General features: G+C 48.8%; 1 protein-coding gene across 1 annotated transcript in view; it reads left to right on the plus strand.

Annotated features, from left to right (window-relative positions):
- The first annotated feature begins 1,313 nt into the window (after positions 1 to 1,313).
- CCKAR (cholecystokinin A receptor) overlaps positions 1,314 to 20,886 on the plus strand; it is a 28,399-nt gene continuing 8,826 nt past the window's right edge. The window contains exons 1-3 of the mRNA XM_083458388.1: positions 1,314 to 1,665; positions 4,903 to 5,148; positions 20,477 to 20,738. Coding sequence (XP_083314514.1) covers positions 1,557 to 1,665; positions 4,903 to 5,148; positions 20,477 to 20,738 — 617 coding nt within the window. The 5' untranslated portion in view covers positions 1,314 to 1,556. The remainder of the gene's footprint in view (positions 1,666 to 4,902; positions 5,149 to 20,476; positions 20,739 to 20,886) is intronic.

Raw genomic sequence — 20,886 nt, forward strand, 5'->3', positions numbered from 1 at the left:
GTGCGGCTCTGGCTCGCCAGAGCAGCAATGTCACGCTGGCCACGTGACCCGAAAGTGTCTCCAGATAGCGCTGGCCCCCGGCCTCTTGAGTGAGATGGGCGCACAACCCTAGAGTCTGTCAAGACTGGCCCGTACGGGCAGGGGTACCTTTACCTTTACCTTTATCCCTATAATTCCCAAAAGAAAAGATTCTGGGGGTTTTTTGGGGGGGGGGGTTACAAAGGATGTTTTAAATATCCTTTTCATTTCAGTATATATCGTTTCCCAGTAAGCTTTAACCTTACTACAAGACCACCACCTCCTCCTCCTCCTCCTCCTCCTCCTCCTCCTCCTCCTCTTCTTCTTTGACGATCACTCGTAGCCAAGTAAGATGGTCTTTCATAAAAGCTGTTCACCAGTTGGAGAGCTCGCAGGCCAGTGTTTCCCATTTGTTAGTGTTTATACTACATTTTAACATTATACTACATGTTAGTGTTTATGATACGCGGGTGGTGCTGTGGGTTAAACCATGGAGCCTAAGACTTGCCGATCAGAAGGTTGCCGGTTCGAATCCCTGTGACGGGGTGAGCTCCCGTTGCTCGGTCCCTGCTCCTGCCAACCTAGCAGTTTGAAAGCACAGTGCAAGTAGATAAATAGGTACCGCTCTGGCGGGAAGGTAAACGGCGTTTCCGTGTGCTGCTCTGGTTCACCAGAAGCGGCTTAGTCATGCTGGCCACATGACCCGGAAGCTGTACACCGGCTCCCTCGGCCAATAAAGCAAGATGAGCGCCGCAGCCCCAGAGTCAGCCACGACTGGACCTAATGGTCAGGGGTCCCTTTACCTTTGTACTACTTTTTTTTTTAATTTGCCTTGAGGCAGTCTTTAAACCTCCTTTGTTGACCACCAGCATTATGCTTTCCATTTTTAAGTTCGGAATGGAGTAGTTGCTTTGGAAGACGATAATCAGGCATCCACACAAAGAACCCTCTTTCTATTCCCATTTCCAACACTTGGGACTGTCCTTTTTTTAACTAAGTGTAAAGCACTGTGGCCTTAGACTGCCATCCCATGCACAGTTTGGATCAAGTCCCGTTGAACTGAGTGGATCTATGCCTGAGCAAAGGTGCATAAGATAAGGCTGCGCAAATCTCATGTATTGACTCAAGTTTATAAATAACTGTGACCGGAGAAGTCTTGAGCATCTGCTGGCTGAGAGCAGTTGGGCAAGGGGTTAATTTTGCAATCATTCCACGGCATGGTTATATCCCAAAGCCACCTCCGTCCGTAAAAGAAAGGGGTGGATCCAGAAGGGAGGAATCGAGAGTGTTTGTGTGCATGCCTGCATTTCTCTCTGCGGCATTTAAGCTGCCTCACGCCGTCCTCAGAGCAAGCGTCCCCAATCTTCTTTGAATTGCACGGACTAAGCATTCCCGATGGGTGGCTGAAGAAGAATAACTCTGGACAGCGACTCTTGTCAAAGCCCACCGCTACAGGTTTCTTTTAGGCCTGAAATAATGGACTGGTAGTCCCCAAACTATGCTTGCTGCCTTAGAAACTAAACTCTGAAGAGTGAAGGATGGATCTAAGTAATGACAGCCTACTTGACAGCAATATTCCTGCTTTCCTGTGCGAGCTTGGCTTGGAAAATTACACCATTTTCTGCCCGAATCACTCTCAGCCTAAAGGTAGGGTACAGTTTATTTATATATCTGTAGCAATACATATGCATTTTTAACACCATCAGCTTCACCTGCAACTAGTTTAGGGTAAGCAGCTGATAAAGGGTTTTAAAGCAAAGCTCTGTGAAAACATTTGCTGATAATAATTAGTCATTTATATACCACATTTCACTTCCAAATGAATACCAAGGTAGTAAGACAACAGCAAAAAAAAGGCAGTAAGACAACAGCAAAATACAACAATTAAAACCATGACCATGAAACGAGAATAAAGCATCAGTATCAAATACATCACCCAGAACCTCCAAAAGCTGCTAATAATGGCCAGGGATTTTTTTTTTAATGAGAGTGGAAAGTCAAAATAAATGGTTTTACTTGGTAACTACGCCTACAAAGCAACATATATGTTTGCTGGAAAATTGAACAATTGCAACACAGGGCAGAAAATAATGCAAAGAGTAAGCTGAAACACTGGTGCAATTTTAAAAGTTTTTTTAATAAAACACACACACACACACACACACACACACACACACACACACCACTGCAGTTATTATGAACTGCATATAGAAGGACTTAGAACATTTGTGTGTGTGTTTTATACCAAAGGTGTCAAAACACAGTCATATATTATACTACCTGTTGTCTGATATATTCCTAAGTGGGTAAAAATAGGGATTTGCAAGCTGCATAATTTAGAAGGGTTATATTGTAAGAAGTACCAGATGCTGAATATGTTACGCTTTTGAGAAAAGGCATGAGATGTGTTCCGGATAGACCAGAACTGAGCTGCTTAGAGCTAAGCTTGAGAGCGCAGCAGAAGGAACGAGACCAACACAACCAGATCCCTGGTTTACACCAGCCTATCTAGAAGGGCTGGTTGCCACCCTTCTCACAGCAGTCAATATAGCACTGCCTCACATTTTAATTTATAGCTTCCGTCACATTTTAGGGCAGAACTACATGTCCTTCGGCAGCTGATACAGAAATCCAGCCCCATCTCCGTCTCTGATGTGCAAATCGGAGGCAGGGGAGGTATTTACAGGGGAGAAGCAACAGGCAGCAACTGTCTCCGCACAGTTGCTTTCACCCTGTAACTTTCCTGTATGTACCTGCCCTGCTCTCGCTGCGTTGACAGGCAAACACAGTCTCAGGACTCCGGCTGGGAGGAGAGCAACCAGAGATAGGGCTTGCTAGGGAGGCAGGTCCGTAGAGTAAAAGCCATGGTTTTCCTAGTAGTGATGTATGGAAGTGAGAGCTGGACCATAAAGAAAGCTGATCACCGAAGAATCGATGCTTTTGAATTATGGTGCTGGAGGAGACTCTTGAGAGTCCCATGGACGGCAAGAAGATCAAACCTATCCATTCTGAAGGAAATCAGCTCACTGGAAGGACAGATCGTGAAGCTGAGGCTCCAGTACTTTGGCCCCCTCATGAGAAGAGAAGACTCCCTGGAAAAGACCCTGATGTTGGGAAAGATGGAGGGCACAAGGAGAAGGGGACGACAGAGGACGAGATGGTTGGACAGTGTTCTCGAAGCTACCAGCATGAGTTTGACCAAGCTATGGGAGGCAGTGGAAGACAGGAGTGCCTGGCATGCTCTGGTCCATGGGGTCATGAAGAGTCAGACATGACTAAACGAGTAAACAACAACAACATCAACAATTTACTTGAGAGACCACTGTAAGTTGTAATGTAGAAGATATTGTGGACAAAATGGAGAGACATAAATTTTGGATGATGAAATAATAATAAGCAGTTGAAAAGGTTTATAATAGGACCCAAGGAGGGGAAGGTGGGAAGTCTAGAGATTCGGAGAAATCTCCAAATATGGATATGTATTTTGTATTGTTGTAACTCTATACTTGTAAAATCAAATAAAAACCCTGATGTTGGGAAAGATTGAGGGGAAGATAGAGGACGAGATGGTGGGACAGAGTTTGACCAAACTGTGGGAGACAGTGGAAGACAGGAGTGCCTGATGTGCTCTTGTCCATGGGGTCACGAAGAGTCGGACACGACTAAACAACTAAACAACAACAACAAGGGAGGCATAGACCCCTTGCACCCTATCCTCCCTCCTGCCTGACACTTGTCCCTTGCAAGCGCCTACTACATGCACACACACACCCCTTTGCATATCTGGGTGAACAGCTGCAAAGAAGAACAGGGCTCTTGGGCCTGCAAATGTCGTTTAGAAGAGGGCATTTGGGAAGTGGCAGCAGAAAGAAAGAGCAAGGTCTGAAAAATGCCAACCCTCCAAACTACCCCTAGGGGTTCGGCAGGCTTCGTGTGAGAAGGATGAGAGAGCTGTTGCCTGCTGAAATAACCTCTTTCCTGCACTAGGAAGGGTACAGAATCCCAGTCCATCTTACAGCCCCATCTGCACTGTGTGTTGAAAGCAACATCATTCCAGGGCTTCCCCCAAAGAATCTTGGGAAATGTAGTCTCTTAAGAGTGCTGAGGGTAGTTAGGAGACCCCCCTGCTCCCCTCACAGAACTACATTTCCCAGGCGGGTTCAACAATCAATCCCTTTTCCCAGGGAACTCTGGGAATGGTAGCTCTGGGAGGGGAACCGCGGTCTCCTAACAACTCTTAGCATCCTTAGCAAACTACATTTCCCAGGGTTCTTTGGGGGGAAGCCGGGACTGTTCAAAGTGGCATGAGACTGCTTTAAATGTCATTTTAGCCATTTCTGCATAGTCCATTAACTTGGCTAAAATGACTGGAAGAGTCAGAAATTTTAATAAGGAATGGGGGAAATTTATAACTTATCCTAAAGACCATTGTAAACAGTTAAAATCTTTAGTGGGAATGGAATATCACTTGCAGTTTAAGGTTAAATTCTGGACATAATGGAAGAGGTAAAGAGTTTAGATTATCATACAAAACGCTGGAGAAATTCATTAAAAATAGGACCCACAAAGGGGAGGATGGAAGTCCAGGATATTCCTTGGAATCTTGTTTTTATGTCGTACATTGAATATGTGATTGTAAAATTTTAAGTTGAAAAACCAAATAAATATTTTTTTTAAAAGACTGCTTTAAATTTTTAGGGCAGATAACAACAACAAGAACAACAAAGGGGCCTTAATCTCCAAGCTCAATGGAGTGATAGGAAAATCTGTCAGTTGAGTGACTATCTGTAAAATGCAGACAGAAAATAAATTCTGTACAACTTAGTGTGACTGCGCAGCCTCTTCAAATTATGACGACAGTGTGTTTTTTGCTTTTTGCTTTAGACCAAGCAGTTCGGATTCTTCTCTATTCTCTGATATTTCTGCTCAGTGTCTTGGGCAACACGCTGGTGATCGTGGTGCTGATCCGGAACAAGAGGATGAGAACGGTGACCAACATATTCCTGCTGTCGTTGGCCATCAGCGATCTCATGCTGTGCTTCTTCTGCATGCCCTTCACGCTCATTCCCAACCTCCTGGAAGATTTCATTTTCGGCATTGCTTTCTGCAAACTTACCAGCTACTTCATGGGTAAGTTGATGAACATCCACATTTTGGCTGCATATGCCAAGACGTTTTCAAAATCTCCGCTTTCAGAGACCACATCTTCCAAACCACTGGGAAGTTGACCACCCTCACAGCTATTCAACAGACTAGAAATATTATATTGTGGCTGCATAGGCTGGGATCAGTCCAGTTTTAGAGCCATGGATTTCTGGTTCATTTTAGACCTGTTGCATGCTCCCTATTCCTCACCCACCTATTTATTCTCAAGAAAGTTTCACACTTTGACCACTGGTGCATGGATGTAGCAAAGGCAGCTGCCCCCAAATCAATGAAAATCAATAAAAAAATACATAGATAACTGAGGTTTTGTCCCCCCAACAAAAAGTCTGCCCCCCTAACAAAAATCCTGACTATGCCCAGTGTGTGCAACTGCCACTGTGGTCTAAACCACGGAGCCTCTTTGGCTTGCCGATCAGAAGGTCGGCGGTTCGAATCCCCGTGATGTGGTGAGCTCCCATTGCTCTGTCCTAGCTCCTGCCAACCTAGCAGTTCAAAAGCACACCAGTGCAAGTAGATAAATAGGGACCACTGCAGCGGGAAGGTAAACGGCGTTTCTGTGCACTCTGGTTTCCGTCACAGTGTTCTGTTGTACCAGAAGTGGTTTAATCACGCTGGCCACATGACCTGGAAAGCTGTCTGTGGACAAATGCCAGCTCCCTTGGCCTGAAAGCGAGATGAGCGCCGCAACCCCATAGTCGCTTTTGACTGGACTTCACCGTCCAGGGGTCCTTTACCTTTACCTTTTTGTTACATATCAGAGATTAGGTTGTGGGGAGGGGCATTGCCTTCATGCTCCCCAGGGGCCACTGTTAGCTGTGATTGTTGACATCTGCCTGTCCCGAGACACAATGGAGTGAGTCTCTATGGGTGAAGCCAAACTGCTGGGGAATCACAGCGTCTGCTGTGGCTGCAGAGACCGCTAACTCATAACTGCTGCCTCCTGTGTTGTTTTTGCTGTGTTAGCAACACCAAAGTAACCTCTGCGGGGTCTAAGCCAGGGCAGTGTGCGTGGAGGTCCTGGGCTGCCCAGGAGACGAGACCCCCGCCTCCGCCTATCATATAAAACCATATTTTTATTTACCTCTGCTTCTTCAGCAAAGGTTCTAATTAAAATCTTCTCTTTGGGACCCATCAGTTCTACTTTGAACAAGAGGTTCAAGAATGGTCAAGGCACCATTGGTCCAATGGTACTTTGCTTGTTTGTTTTTAAGAGCTGGAATCATTACGTACCCAAAATGTTGATGAAAAGCCATAACAGTGACAGAATGTTGGGCTAGAGAAGTTTTTAGCCTTACCCACCAAGACACAATTCTTAGTTTTTGACTCATGCATTCTCTGGACAGTTGGGGGGTGGGGCTGGGGGTACCAGTCTCGCTTTGGGCTCCTGGGTTGTGGTGCTGGAAGGGCGTTGTTACACTCCTGGGATACATAGCACAGCAGTGAAATGGGAATAATAATAATATTTATTTATTTATACCCCAGGGATACAGGTGGCGCTGTGGGTTAAACCACAGAGCCTAGGACTTGCCGATCAGAAGGTCGGCGGTTCGAATCCCCGCAACGGGGTGAGCTCCCGTTGCTTGGTTCCAGCTCCTGCCCACCTAGCAGTTCGAAAGCACGTCAAAGTGCAAGTAGATAAATAGGCACTGCTCCGGCAGTAAGGTAAATGGCGTTTCCGTGTGCTGTTTTGGTTCGCCAGAAGCGGCTTAGTCCTGCTGGCCACATGACCCGGAAGCTGTACGCCGGCTCCCTCGGCCAATAAAGCAAGATGAGCGCCGCAACCCCAGAGTCGGACACAACTGGACCTTTACCTTACCCCAGCCACTCTGGGCAGGTCCCAACAGAATATTAAAAACACAATAAAACATCAACCATTAGAAACTTCCCTAAACAGGGCTGGCTTCAGATGTCTTCTAAAAGTCAGATAGTTGTCTTTTTCCTTGACATCTGATGGGAGGGCGGGTGCCACTACCAAGAAGGCCCTCTGCCTGGTTTGTGGTACAACTGGCACAAATGTCTAGAGCAGAGGCAGTTTGGTGCAGTGGCTGGAGGGGAAGGGGTGAAAGCAAGTCACTTATTCTCTCTCTCCCTTTAGCCCAACTCTCAGAGTTGTGCCAAGGCTGGGATGGTATTCAGAACTCAGAGGAAAGGCACAATACAAATGTAACAAATAAACACTGGGTGGGCATGCCGTTAGGTGCTTGAGAGACAAATGAGCCTTAAGGGATATAATTTGCTTTGATACCTGCCTGCCAACAATCAAGGCTGACTGAAAAGCCTTGCAGATTTGGGAAATTGCTTAGTTAGAAATAGCAGCAACAAGCTGTGTTCAGCCCAGGTAGAACGGATTCTGCAATTTTCTCAATTAACAACCAAAGTCAACAGACTGCTTTGCAGGGGGTTAGACTAGATGCCCTTGGTGTGCCTTCCAACTCTGCAATTCTATGATTCTGTTATTCCAGACTTAAGTCTCAAGCAAACCTAACAAGTGGTTCATTTTAGTGTCTCCTCCGGTTTTGCCTTAAATGAACAAAATATAATTTTCATCGACTTTTATATTGCTACGTAACTTCTAACTAAATATGCTAAGGATTACAGCTGAATAAGTAGGGCTATAAACCTAGCCCCACTTACTCGGAAGTAAGCCCCATTGAATTCAACAGGATCTACTTCTGAGTAGACAGGGTTGGGACGCGGGTGGCGTTGGGACGCGGGTGGCGCTGTGGGTAAAACCTCAGCGCCTAGGACTTGCCGATCGAAAGGTCGGCTGTTCGAATCCCCGCGGCGGGGTGCGCTCCCGTTGTTTGGTCCCAGCGTCTGCCAACCTAGCAGTTCGAAAGCACTCTCGGGTGCAAGTAGATAAATAGGGACCGCTTACCAGCGGCTCTGGCTCGCCAGATGCAGCTTAGTCACGCTGGCCACGTGACCCGGAAGTGTCTTCGGACAGCGCTGGCCCCCGGCCTCTTGAGTGAGATGGGCGCACAACCCTAGAGTCTGTCAAGACTGGCCCGTACGGGCAGGGGTACCTTTACCTTTACCTTTAGACAGGGTTAGGATTGTGCTGTCATCCCTCTTCCTTGGTAGAGAACTATATCCTATGTGTGTAGGAATAATGGATGTAATTCAACCAACTTCTACTCAAGAGTAGACCCATTGAAGTGAATGGCCATGTCTATTCATTTCAATGGGTCTACTCTAAGTAAAAGTTAGTTGAATGCTGCCCACTGTTTTTCTTTTCCTAAAGAAATAAAGCATTTCATCATGTCAGACAATATAAAGTTGAGACCAGAGTTAGTGAAACTTTAATGAGAACTTGCCTGAGGGAGGCAACTGAACACTCTCAGGGGTCAGAGTTGAGTGGGGACATCTTAAAATAAATGTTCAATTTTCTGTCATTTTTCCCTAGAGAAAAGGCAGGAAAATATTATTGTAGCCTATTATCTTGTTTTCATATGATATAGCTGACCCCTTTCTTTCTTGTAAATGCCAGCTTTAACATGTTGTTGTTGTTGTTGTTGTTGTTGTTGTTGTTGTTGTAATAATAATAATAATTTTACTTTTTATACCCCAGCCACTCTGGGCAGCTTTCAGCATATACAGAAGCATAATAAAACATCAAACATTAAAAACTTCCCCATCTATGCTCAAATAGTTACCGTGTATACGTATGTGTTTTTAAGGAAAGAGTAGGCTAGTTGGACTTTGAAATGGAAGTGACTCTGAAATCAGTAGGACTTTCTACTTCTAATTAATATGTTTCTGATCAGAATACAGATTTGACACAAAACTGTGTATTTTGTAAAGATCACCAAGCTTCTTGATGGGATTTCTAGGACTGTCGAAAAGGATTAGCTAATTTTTTACTATTATTCATAAACACAAGCATGTAATGAGAAACAGGAGATGGGTGTCTTTCTCTAGTAGAATTGCTAATTGTTTTGGTTTCCAGTTGTTAGCATAGGAAAGAAAATTGTCTCAAGCTGCAATATTATATATATTTACCTGCGAGAAAGCCTGATGAACTCAGTTGGATTTATTTCGGAGTAAGAAGGTGAAGGATTGTGAAGTCAAAAAAAATTGTTCCTCAGATAAGAGAATCTGTTGTCTTGGGCAGCCTACGTCCCAAAAACCTCCGCGAAAAACCCCCACAAAATAAAAACCTATAATAAAAATAAGAGACAAAGTTAATTTTTAAGAAACTGGGAAACACTTTTGATTAGACGATCAATAAAACAGTGAAACATAAAAAAAATGGCAGTCAACAAGTTAGAGTTAATTGCCGATATAAAATCTGAGAGATGGAAGTTTGCCCTTTTTCTTGGTAATTACCGCCATAAAGACATTTCAGGGGAATACATCACCACGACATTTACAACAGTATCAATAAATAGCCCTTGGGGGATTTATTATGTAAGAGATACCTTACACTTGCTAAAAGCTATAGTCACACACAGTATATTTTTGACTCCAAGACTTCGCTTATTATAGATACATTTTATGTCGTAAGATATAGGATGCCTTTTCTCAGATAAGTTTTACATTTGGTACCCAAACCTTTACATTAGTGAAATTACGATTTTTTTAAAAAAATCACAGGTATTGCAACGTTAAAATCAAGAGCCATGCTTTTGCTCGTTTATCAGTGTTGCGGAATAAGTGGGAGATGTTTTTGCACCGACAGGAGGAGACCCCCCAACCCTGGGCGACACCCGAGTGAAATAATGACTCAAGACCATGTGTTATGGGATTAAAATTTGGCCACAGGTTTGGAGGAGTCCCTGGTCCTGAATGGGGTAACTGTGCCCCTGAAGGACCAGGCGCACAGCCTGGGAGTCATTTTGGACTCACAGCTGTCCATGGAGGCACAGGTCAAAGCTGTGCCCAGGGCAGCTGTTTATCAGCTCCATCTGGTACATAGGCTGAGACCCTACCTGCCTGCGGACTGTCTCGCCAGAGTGGTGCATGCTCTAGTTATCTCCCGCTCTACGTGGGGCTTACCTTTGAAGGTGACCCAGAAACTACAACCAATCCAGAAAGCAGCAGCTAGACTGGTGACTGGGAGCGGCCGCCGAGACCATATAACACCGGTCTTGAAAGACCTACATTGGCTCCCAGTACGTTTCCAAGCACAATTCAAAGTTTTGGTGCTGACTTTTAAAGCCCTAAATGGCCTCATCCCAGTATACCTGAAGGAGCGTCTTCACCCCCATCGTTCTACCTAGACACTGAGGTCCAGCACTGAGGGCCTTCTGGCGGTTCCCTCACTGCGAGAAGCCAAGTTACAGGGAACCAGGCAGAGGGCCTTCTCGGTAGTGGCGCCCGCCCTGTGGAACGCCTTCCCACCAGATGTCAAAGAGAACAACAACTACCAGACTTTTAGAAGACATCTGAAGGCACTGGTCATGTGGTGCGGATGCCTGATGATCGTCTTCCAAAGCAACTACTCTATTCCAAAGTTAAAAATGGAAAGCGCAATGCTGGTGGTCAACAGAAGAGGTTTAAAGACTCTCCCAAGGCAAATCTAAAAAAAAAAAAGTAGTATAAACACCAACAACTGGGAAACACTGGCCTGCGAGCGCTCCAATTGGAGAACAGCCTTTACCAAAGGCACCATGGACTTTGAAGACGCTCAAACTCAGGATGAAAGGGAGAAATGTGCTAAGAGGAAGGCACGCTTGGCAAACCTTTCACCATGATCAACTCCCACCTGGAAACCTATGTCCCCACTGTGGAAGGATGTGTGGCTCCATAATTGGCCTCCACAGTCACTTATGGATGCACTGTTAAGACTGTGTCATGGAAGACAATCTTACTCGGCTATGAGGGATCACAGAAGAAGAAGAAGAAGAAGAAGAAGAAGAAGAAGAAGAGAGGTGCCTATGCAATGCATGGACCTGTTTCGTAGGAGTAATGCAAGAAGAGGGCCCATAGATGCTCCCTGGCAGAGTGTTTCCCCCGACACTATTTTGCAAACCACTGGGCCTCCTGAAGATATGCATTGAGTTCAGCATAAGTGACCTTCCTCACTGCAGACCTGGAGCAACAGGGAAGAGTGCAAGGTTGCATCTTTGACCGATAATCTAATTTTCTGCTCTGTTAGATACAGATTGTAGCTGAATTATACAGCCACGCGTCAAGAGTTACGGTTTTAAATCAGGCCAGCTGTCAGAACTATATTGACTCCTTTCCTATAAATGAAATGGAAAACTTTGTTTCATGTTGGAGGCCATTTCCTGAGTGTTAATGTGCAGTGTCAAAGGGTTATCCGTTCCGAGAATCAGGAACAAGAAATTATCCTTCCTTAATTAATTAGATACTCATAAAACTACAGGAACGAGTTACTAGTTCCAAATGTAATATTAAAAAGGTCTAAATGGCAAATGCTTTACAGATGGGCATCTTTGCTATTTGCTACATTGGTTTCAACAAACTGTGTTCTTGGTTTCTGAGCAGCCACCCCAAATTTTGCCAGTCTGCCCATAAAATATTTCTCCCAATTGGGCTGCAAATAAATAATGGTCCAGCTGTCTGCACTGGCTAGACCCACAGTTTCTCTATATGTTTATTTCTTTAATTCAGGTTATATTATACACTGAAGTACATTGTGTCACACAGTGCTTGAAGGGGGTCAGGGATGCAGTAGGGACCTGCCCTCCTCCTATAACCACCCTATAGCTTTTCAGGTAAATAGAACTGAATCTGGCCTAACCATCATTGAGTCAAGATGGCCCATGAAGGGTTTGCCACTTCTGGATCTGATTCTCTTGCTTGATCCGGTTCCCCAATCCTGCATTGGTGGCTTTGATAAAATGAATATTATATTGTGGGGGAAGGGGCATAGCTCAGTGGTAGAGCACTGCAAATGTAAAAAGGTAAAGGACCCCTAGGCGGTGATGTCCAGTCAAAGTGTGATGGCCTGGGATTCCGATTCGGAGGATGAAACAGAGGAATCCCGGCCTGCACAGGAGTCCCCGCCTCCAGGGCCGGCTGAACTGGGGCCAGGCCTAGATGCTGAAGAGCCTGCACCTGTGGCAGTGCATCAGGAGCTGGCCCCAGGTGAAGCCCTTCTGGCCCCAGAGAGGCTTGACGACTCAGTGGCCACAGGTGAGCCTCCTCCAGGGCCCAGTAACCCTTCGGCCTCTCCTGATCTGCAGAGGTTTAGAGCAGAGAGGCGAAGGGAACTGGTTGCCCCCAGGAGGAGTGCTCGCCTTAAGGCCAGAGGAGGCGGGGCTCCTGGGGGCCGGGACCGCCCCTGGCCTTAGAAGAGGATAAAAGCCCAGTCAGCCCGGCCCCAGGTTGCGGGAGCAACGTCGTTGTTGGCTTCGGACCTTCCTGCGTTCTTGATCCCTGCTCGGCCTCCTGTTCCTGACTATCCGGTACTCCTGCTCCCTGCTCGGCCTCCTGTTCCCGACCATCCGGCGTTCCTGTTCCCTGCACAGCCTCCTGTTCCAGCGTTCCTGTTCACCGCCCGGCACTCTGCCTCGGACCTTGCCCCTCTTCGTGTGGACTTTGCTACACCCAAGGTACCTTACCCCCGGGACCAGCACAGTTTGCTCCCGCCACCTCCCGCACTCCCCCTTCGTCGGGGTGCGTTCGGGAAGAGCCAGAGGCCATGGCTGAACAGGCGGCTGCACTGGTGGCTTTGGCCCAGGAGAACCAGGCCTTGTCTCACACCGTGCAGCAGCTCAGTGACGCGGTTGAGGCACTTCAGCAACGCTTGGAAGCCCTACCGGCTTCTGGGGCCGACGCCCCGGCTCCGGGCAAGTACCCAGTGGCTTTGCCTGAGAAATTTGATGGAGCCCCGGCCAGCTTTCCCATGTTCCTGGCCCAGGCCAAACTGTATATTCAGGGGCGAGCCCGGAACTTTCCTGACGACCGTACCAAGGTGCACTTTTTGATTAGCTTGTTAAAGGACCAGGCGGCCAAGTGGGCGTTGCCGCTACTCAGGCAAGACTCCCCCTTGCTGGCAGACTATACGGGGTTTTGCAATCGTTTGGAGGCCGCGTTCGGCAACCCCCAGAAAGAGAGTCAAGCCAACCGGGCGATTCGGCATTTGAAACAGGGCAAGTCCACGGTGGCCACATATACCACGGAGTTCCGGCTGTTGGCACAGGACTTGACCTGGAATGACTCGGCACTGCGGGACCAGTATCTCGAAGGGCTTTCGGACGAGGTACTGGACCAGTTGGCCACAATGGAACGCCCCACCACGCTGGACACTCTCATTCAACGGAGTCTACAAATAGGCGACCGGTTGGAGGATCGTCGTCAGGCCCGGGGTCGCCGACACTTCCAGTTCACGGCACCAGCTTTTTCCGGCAGCCCCACGGTCACAACTGATTTAACGGAGGAGCCTATGCAGCTCGGGGCAGTGCGGCCACGCCTTTCCCCCGCAGAGAAGGCGCGGCGTCGGGATGGAAATCTCTGTCTTTACTGTGGCGGAAGTGGACACTTCGCTCGGTCCTGCCCTGAGAAACGCCAGCCGCAGGGAAACCGCCAACCCCAGTAGCTGATGGCCCTAGCTACCGGGGGTCCCAAACCGTACAGAATGGGCCCGCACCAATGGACTTGCAACATCTTATGGTTTCGGTACGTTTATACCCTCCAGGTGGGCCCTGGATCCTCACCCATGCTTTGGTAGATTCAGGGGCAACCCGCTCCTATATGGACGCTGCTTTTGCCGCCCATCATCAGGTGCCACTTCGGAACAAGCCAGTACCGGTCCAGGTGGAAGCGATTGACGGACGACTTCTGCGTTCAGGTGCCGTTACTCAGGAGACCCAGCCTCTGGTCCTGTGTCTCCAGCAGCACCGGGAGTTGCGAACTTTGGACATTGCCTCTATGCCCCGCTTCCCCCTGGTGCTCGGGATGGACTGGCTGGAGGCCCACAACGTTCAGATTGACTGGGTCAAACGGACCGTGCACTTCCCAGACCCATGTTCCCATGCTCAATCCGGAACGCTGGCGGCCGCGCCCTCAGAGGAGGCAGCACCCACGCTCCCAGCCGTGTACCAGGACTACCAGGACGTGTTCGAGGAACGGGGGGCAGACCAGCTGCCGCCGCATCGGCCTTTTGACTGCGGCATAGACCTCCAACCCGGAGCGCCTTTACCAGTGAGTCGCTTATATTCCCTAACAGAGCCAGAGCGCGAGGCTTTGCAGGACTTCTTGCGCAAGAACCTGGAGCGTGGGTTCATTAGGCCTTCCACCTCGCCCACCGCGGCGCCGGTGCTTTTTGTTAAGAAGAAATGTGGGGAACTCCGCCCTTGCCATGATTACCGAGCCCTGAATAAAATTACCGTCCCAGACCGGTACCCCTTGCCCCTTATCTCGGAGCTGCTGGAGCGGGTGCAAGGGGCACAGGTGTTCACCAAGCTGGACCTCCGGGGGGCCTACAACTTGATTCGGATCCGAGCCGGGGATGAGTGGAAGACAGCGTTTGGGACCCGGTACGGGCAGTTCGAATATTTGGTTATGCCTTTCGGTTTGTGCAACGCGCCTGCTGTGTTTCAACGCTACATCAACCACGTGTTTCAGGACCTGTTGGACAAGTACGTGGTGGTGTATTTGGATGACATACTGATTTACTCCCGTGACCCGGCTCGCCATGAGGGACATGTCCGGACCGTGCTGCAGCGCTTGCGTGAGCACCGTTTGTACGCAAAGCTCAGCAAGTGCGAGTTCCATCAGCGGACTGTGGACTTCCTTGGTCACCGGCTCTCTCCAGATGGGGTGCAAATGGACCCGGGGAAGGTGACAGCGGTTCAAGAATGGGCGGCACCCCGGAACCGCAAGGACCTACAGCGTTTCCTGGGGTTCGCCAATTACTACCGGACCTTCATCGCTGATTATGCTCATCGCACCACCCCGTTGACCCGGCTACTGCGCCCAAAGACGCCGTTTTCCTGGGACAAGGAGGCAGAGGAGGCGTTTCAGGGGTTGAAGGCCTGTTTCCAGAGGGCACCAATCTTACAACATCCTGACCCCTCTCGACCCTTTGTGGTGGAGACCGACGCTTCCAGTACGGCTCTCGGTGCCGTCTTGTCTCAACAGATTGGTCCTGAAGCGCCACTCTTACCCTGTGCCTTCTATTCCCGCCAGCTCCTACCAGCGGAGCGTAACTATACTGTGTGGGAGCGGGAACTACTGGCCATCAAGGTAGCCTTTGAGGTCTGGCGCCACCATCTTGAGGGGGCACGACATCCGGTGGAGGTGAGAACCGACCACCGGAACCTGGAGTACCTCCAGACCACCCGCAAGCTGAACCAAAGACAGATCCGGTGGGCGTTGTTCTTTTCCCGGTTCCAGTTCCGGATCCGCTACATCCCTAGCTCTCAGAATCAGAAGGCGGATGCCCTGTCCCGGAAACCTGACGACAACGCAGACACGGTACAGAAAGCAGAACCCACCACGATCCTACCTCCGGCTGCATTCCTGGCCACCCAGGAGGCGCAGCCACTGCAGGTTCGGGTGCGGGAACAGCAGCGGGTCGACGCTTGGGCCCAGGAACGACTCCGGGAGCTGGCTGAAGGGTCCAGCCCACAGTATCCGGGGCTGGTCCTGCATCAGGGCCTTCTGATGCACCACGGTCGTTTGTACATCCCGCCAGGGCCACTACGGCTGGAGGTTCTCCGGATGGCCCATGATGCCCCAGCAGCGGGGCACTTTGGACGGTATCGGACCACCCATCTGGTCAGTCGAGAGTTTTGGTGGCCCCGCCTGAAGGCTGACGTGGCTCGCTACGTCGCTGGTTGTGATGTCTGCCGGCGCGCCAAGGGACCTACCGGGCGACCCCCCGGCCTACTTCAGCCATTGCCAGTTCCACCGCACCCTTGGCACACGGTTTCGTTGGACTTTGTAGTGGACTTACCCTCGTCTCGTGGCTGTACCTGCCTTCTGGTTTTCTCCGACCATTTCACCAAGATGGTGCACTGCGCTCCCTGTCCATCTGTACCCACAGCCAAGGAAACTGCTCAGCTGTACCTTCAGCATGTCTTCCGCCTGCATGGCCTACCTGAGCGCGTGGTGTCCGACCGGGGCGTTCAGTTCACATCCCGGTTCTGGCAAGCACTACACCAGACCCTCGGGACGGAGGTCTGCCTCTCGTCAGCCTACCACCCACAGACCGATGGCCAGACGGAACGGGCGAACGCGGTGCTGGAGCAGTACCTCCGGTGTTACTGCAGCTACCAGCAGGATGACTGGGTCGACCACCTGGCATTGGCGGAGTTCGCCTACAATAACGCGGTGAATGCGTCCACCCAGCAGACCCCGTTCCAGGCCAGTTATGGTTATCATCCACGGCTGTTTCCAGAGGTGCTGCCGACATCCGCAGTCCCGGCGGTGACGGAGTGGCTTCAAGAGCTCCAGTCCCAGCAACAGCTTTTGGTGGAGCAACTGCACCAGGCCAAGGAAGCGTACAAGGCCCAGGCCGACCGCCACCGCCAGGTGGGGCCGGAACTTCGCGTCGGTGACCTGGTTTGGCTCTCCACTCGCCACCTCCACCCCTCTCGACCTTCGCGGAAGTTGGACGCCCGCTTCACCGGCCCGTTCCCTATCGTAGACCAAGTCTCTCCTGTGGCATTTCGTCTCCGGTTACCCGCAACCCTGAAGGTGCACCCGGTCTTCCACAGGTCCCTTTTGAGTCCGGTGGCCCCACCCGACGAGTTCCACCCGAACCGTCCCCGACCGCAGCCAGTGTTGGTTCGGGGAGAGCCTGAGTACGAGGTGGAACGCATCCTGGACTCCCGATACCGCAGGGGGAAGCTGCAGTATCTCATTGACTGGAAGGGGTACGGACCGGAGGACCGTTCCTGGGAACCAGCGGCCAACGTCCACGCACCTGCCTGCCTCCGAGAGTTCCATGCGACGTACCCCGGCAAGCCGGGTCCGGACCCTCGGTTGAGGGGGGGGCCTGGGAGGGGGGATGGTGTGATGGCCTGGGATTCCGATTCGGAGGATGAAACAGAGGAATCCCGGCCTGCACAGGAGTCCCCGCCTCCAGGGCCGGCTGAACTGGGGCCAGGCCTAGATGCTGAAGAGCCTGCACCTGTGGCAGTGCATCAGGAGCTGGCCCCAGGTGAAGCCCTTCTGGCCCCAGAGAGGCTTGACGACTCAGTGGCCACAGGTGAGCCTCCTCCAGGGCCCAGTAACCCTTCGGCCTCTCCTGATCTGCAGAGGTTTAGAGCAGAGAGGCGAAGGGAACTGGTTGCCCCCAGGAGGAGTGCTCGCCTTAAGGCCAGAGGAGGCGGGGCTCCTGGGGGCCGGGACCGCCCCTGGCCTTAGAAGAGGATAAAAGCCCAGTCAGCCCGGCCCCAGGTTGCGGGAGCAACGTCGTTGTTGGCTTCGGACCTTCCTGCGTTCTTGATCCCTGCTCGGCCTCCTGTTCCTGACTATCCGGTACTCCTGCTCCCTGCTCGGCCTCCTGTTCCCGACCATCCGGCGTTCCTGTTCCCTGCACAGCCTCCTGTTCCAGCGTTCCTGTTCACCGCCCGGCACTCTGCCTCGGACCTTGCCCCTCTTCGTGTGGACTTTGCTACACCCAAGGTACCTTACCCCCGGGACCAGCACACAAAGGCAACTATAGGGTTGTGGCGCTCATCTCACTTTCAGGCTGAGGGAACTGGTGTTTGTCCACAAACAGCTTTCCGGGTCATGTGGCCAGCATGACTAAACCGCTTCTGGCGCAACAGGACACCATGATGGAAACCACAGCGCACGAAAACGCCGTTTACCTTCCCGCCACAGTGATACCTATTTATCTACTTGCACTGGTGTGCTTTCAAATTGGCAGAAGCTGGGACAGAGTGACAGGAGCTCACTCCATCGAGGGGATTTGAACTGCTGACCTTCCGATCAGCAAGCCCAAGAGGCTCAGTGGTTTAGACCACAGCGCCACCCGCATCCTGAACACTGCATGCATAGGGTCTGAGGCAAACAGTACCAGCCATATTCAGGTAAGACTGGGAAGGACTCTTCGCTGAAACCCTGGGTAGGATTTAAAAATAAGGGGGACCTACTAAAAAAACAGAAGCCTTTTTGCTTGGTATAGTGAGGGGTGAAATCCCCAAAAAGGATGTTACTTTTTTCTGTATGCCACAACAGCTGCGAGAACATTGTTAGCGAAGAATTGGAAGAAACAAGATTTACCAGCTATTGAAGAATGGCAGATGAAGATGATGGACTATATGGAACTTGCCAAACTGACCGAGAGACTCTGAGACCAGAGAGAAGAGATGGTGGAAGAAGACTGGAAGAAGTTTAAGGAATATTTGAAAAAATATGTTAATATTTAAACCTTAGAATAGCTTTGGAAGTAAATATAGGCTGTAGGGTTAGAAGTAGAAGATAGGGTATTTTAAAATAGTATTATTTGTAAGTGATAAAATGTGCAGTTATTTTAAGTATGATTAAAAAAAAAAGATGGTTAGAAATTATGATATATGTAAACTGCTAAAGATGAAGTAAAATGAAAATCAGATAGGTGGGACTTGGGGAAGCCAACTTAACAATGTTTAGAAAGGATATAACAAGAATTGGTTTGTATTGTTTGTCTTTTCTGTCTGGGTTTTTTATTTGTGTTATAAAATGATTAAAATAAAAATAAGGGGGACCATCCTAAGGGGTGCTCAGGATGTGCTGAGACGGACACCTCTCACCTCAGGTTACTGGAAGGATGCCAATCTCAGTGTTTGCCAAAACGGAGTTTTTATACACTGGGATTCTGCAGCAGGTATGCCAGGTTGCTGTATCAGGCTTCAGATCAGAAGCCTTATGTGTTTATGGCTCCTGACCCAATACCATGCCAACCCTGCTTACTTCAGCATATAGGCAATAAAAACTTCTCTGTTTTCACCTACAGCTGGGTCTTGAGCATTATTTATCCTCTATCTAGAAAGGGGGGGGGCCACAATTCGCTTGCCGCACAACTTGTTCAGTACCCTGCTCATCAAATGGCAACTTCTCATTGTAAATGGAGCAGTTCCCCAGTTTAGTTTCAGCAAAGTTGACATTTAGAAGTTCTCTGTTATGCAGTACCGTCCCATAACTTTTCCGCAGCCGTTGGAAAACTATTAGACGGCAGCAGAACAGTGTCGTCGGCGTAGAATTGCGTGTTTACTTTGCACAGGAAAAAAATTGTTATATTTGCTTTGTAAGGCCAAACTCATACGGGAAGATAAGTAGCGTTTTGTAATTCTGAAACCGAGTTGTTAAATAGAAAGAAGTGGCCTTCAGTTCCGCATTTGATTATTGAGTCTGTATGGAGTTTCTAATCAAGGCAAACAGTCATCTATCTGCTTTTGTGCTCTGTAATGTTGGCCACAGTTAATCTTCTGAGATGGTATTATTTGAAAAGTTCAGAGGAGATGCATTTTGTGAAAGAATTTTTTCTTTTGTCTTATTTCTTTTGTCTGTCTTGAATTTCACTGGATGACCTCCGGTATTAAGAGAGATGGTGAAAAGCATCTCTCTATCCATTTTCTCTACACCACACACAATTGTTTTAGACCTCTTTTGTAAATAGAAGACGTTGGAATATTCTAGAAGAAACTTGTAAATGGCCTTGAGCAAGTTGCTAGGCAACGAAAAACTTCCCCAGCAACGGTGCCCTTATCAGGGCATGTGATCAACTAAGTTGGGGTCAGTCTAAATGAGTATGTGAAGGAGTAAACTTTAGGTCTCTGGCCGGATGGCTAAAAAGAGAAAATGATTGTTTCTTTGTTGTTTTTCTTTATTAATGACCAGGTGTAAAGTGTTGTTAATAATAAAGACTCTTTATTCCTGTAATTGGAATTTCACTAAGAGATAGCTGGAATGCTGCTGCTGCTGCTGTAAGGAAGTAAAAGATGCAGGAAAAAATTCTGTAAAAAGAGCTCTGTTGCAGAAAGAAATGAAAACTCAATTGACTGGGAAATGCCCCGACACGCTGTTTCGGTATAACTTGTAAATGATTACAGGTAGCAAACGGTAGCAATATTTCAAATAACTGATCAATCAATACTTTTTTATTGTTTTTAAAAATCCTCATATATCTGAAATGCCCCATAATAGGGCAGGTTGGTTTTATTGATCGAAATGGAACATTATCCACAGAAGCCAGGTCTCTTGGGAACCGCTGAGTCCAGCCATAGAGGCCTGGAGATTGAATGGTTCTGCTGGCTGCTGGCAGATAGGTTATTGCTATTCTTCTGGTTATTACTGGTCTGATTCCCACCGCTTGCCAAAAGAAACAAGAGACAACCATTTACTCTCTCTACTCTCATTTTCCTCCCCCTTCCCCTCATGCGCTTAGGTGTCTCAGTCAGCGTTTCGACCTTCAGCCTGGTTGCAATATCCTTGGAGAGATATGGCGCTATTTGCAAGCCGTTGCAGTCTCGGGTTTGGCAGACAAAATCTCACGCTTTGAAGGTGATCGCTGCAACCTGGGGCCTGTCCTTTGCCATCATGACGCCGTATCCGATTTACAGCAAGCTGATACCGTTTGAAAGAATCAACAACAGCACAGCGAACATGTGTCGCCTGGGCTGGCCAAGCGCAGTAGTAGAGCAATCTTGGTAAGAACAGATTTAAATATATATCCATAGATGATAGATAGATAGATAGATAGATAGATAGACAGACAGATAGATAGATAGATAGATGATAGATAGATAGATAGATGATAGATAGATAGATAGATAGATATAGATATGGCATTTCTTG

The sequence above is a fragment of the Podarcis tiliguerta genome (genome assembly GCF_965153285.1).
Source record: "Podarcis tiliguerta genome assembly, chromosome: 9".
Taxonomy (NCBI): Eukaryota; Metazoa; Chordata; class Lepidosauria; order Squamata; family Lacertidae; genus Podarcis; species Podarcis tiliguerta.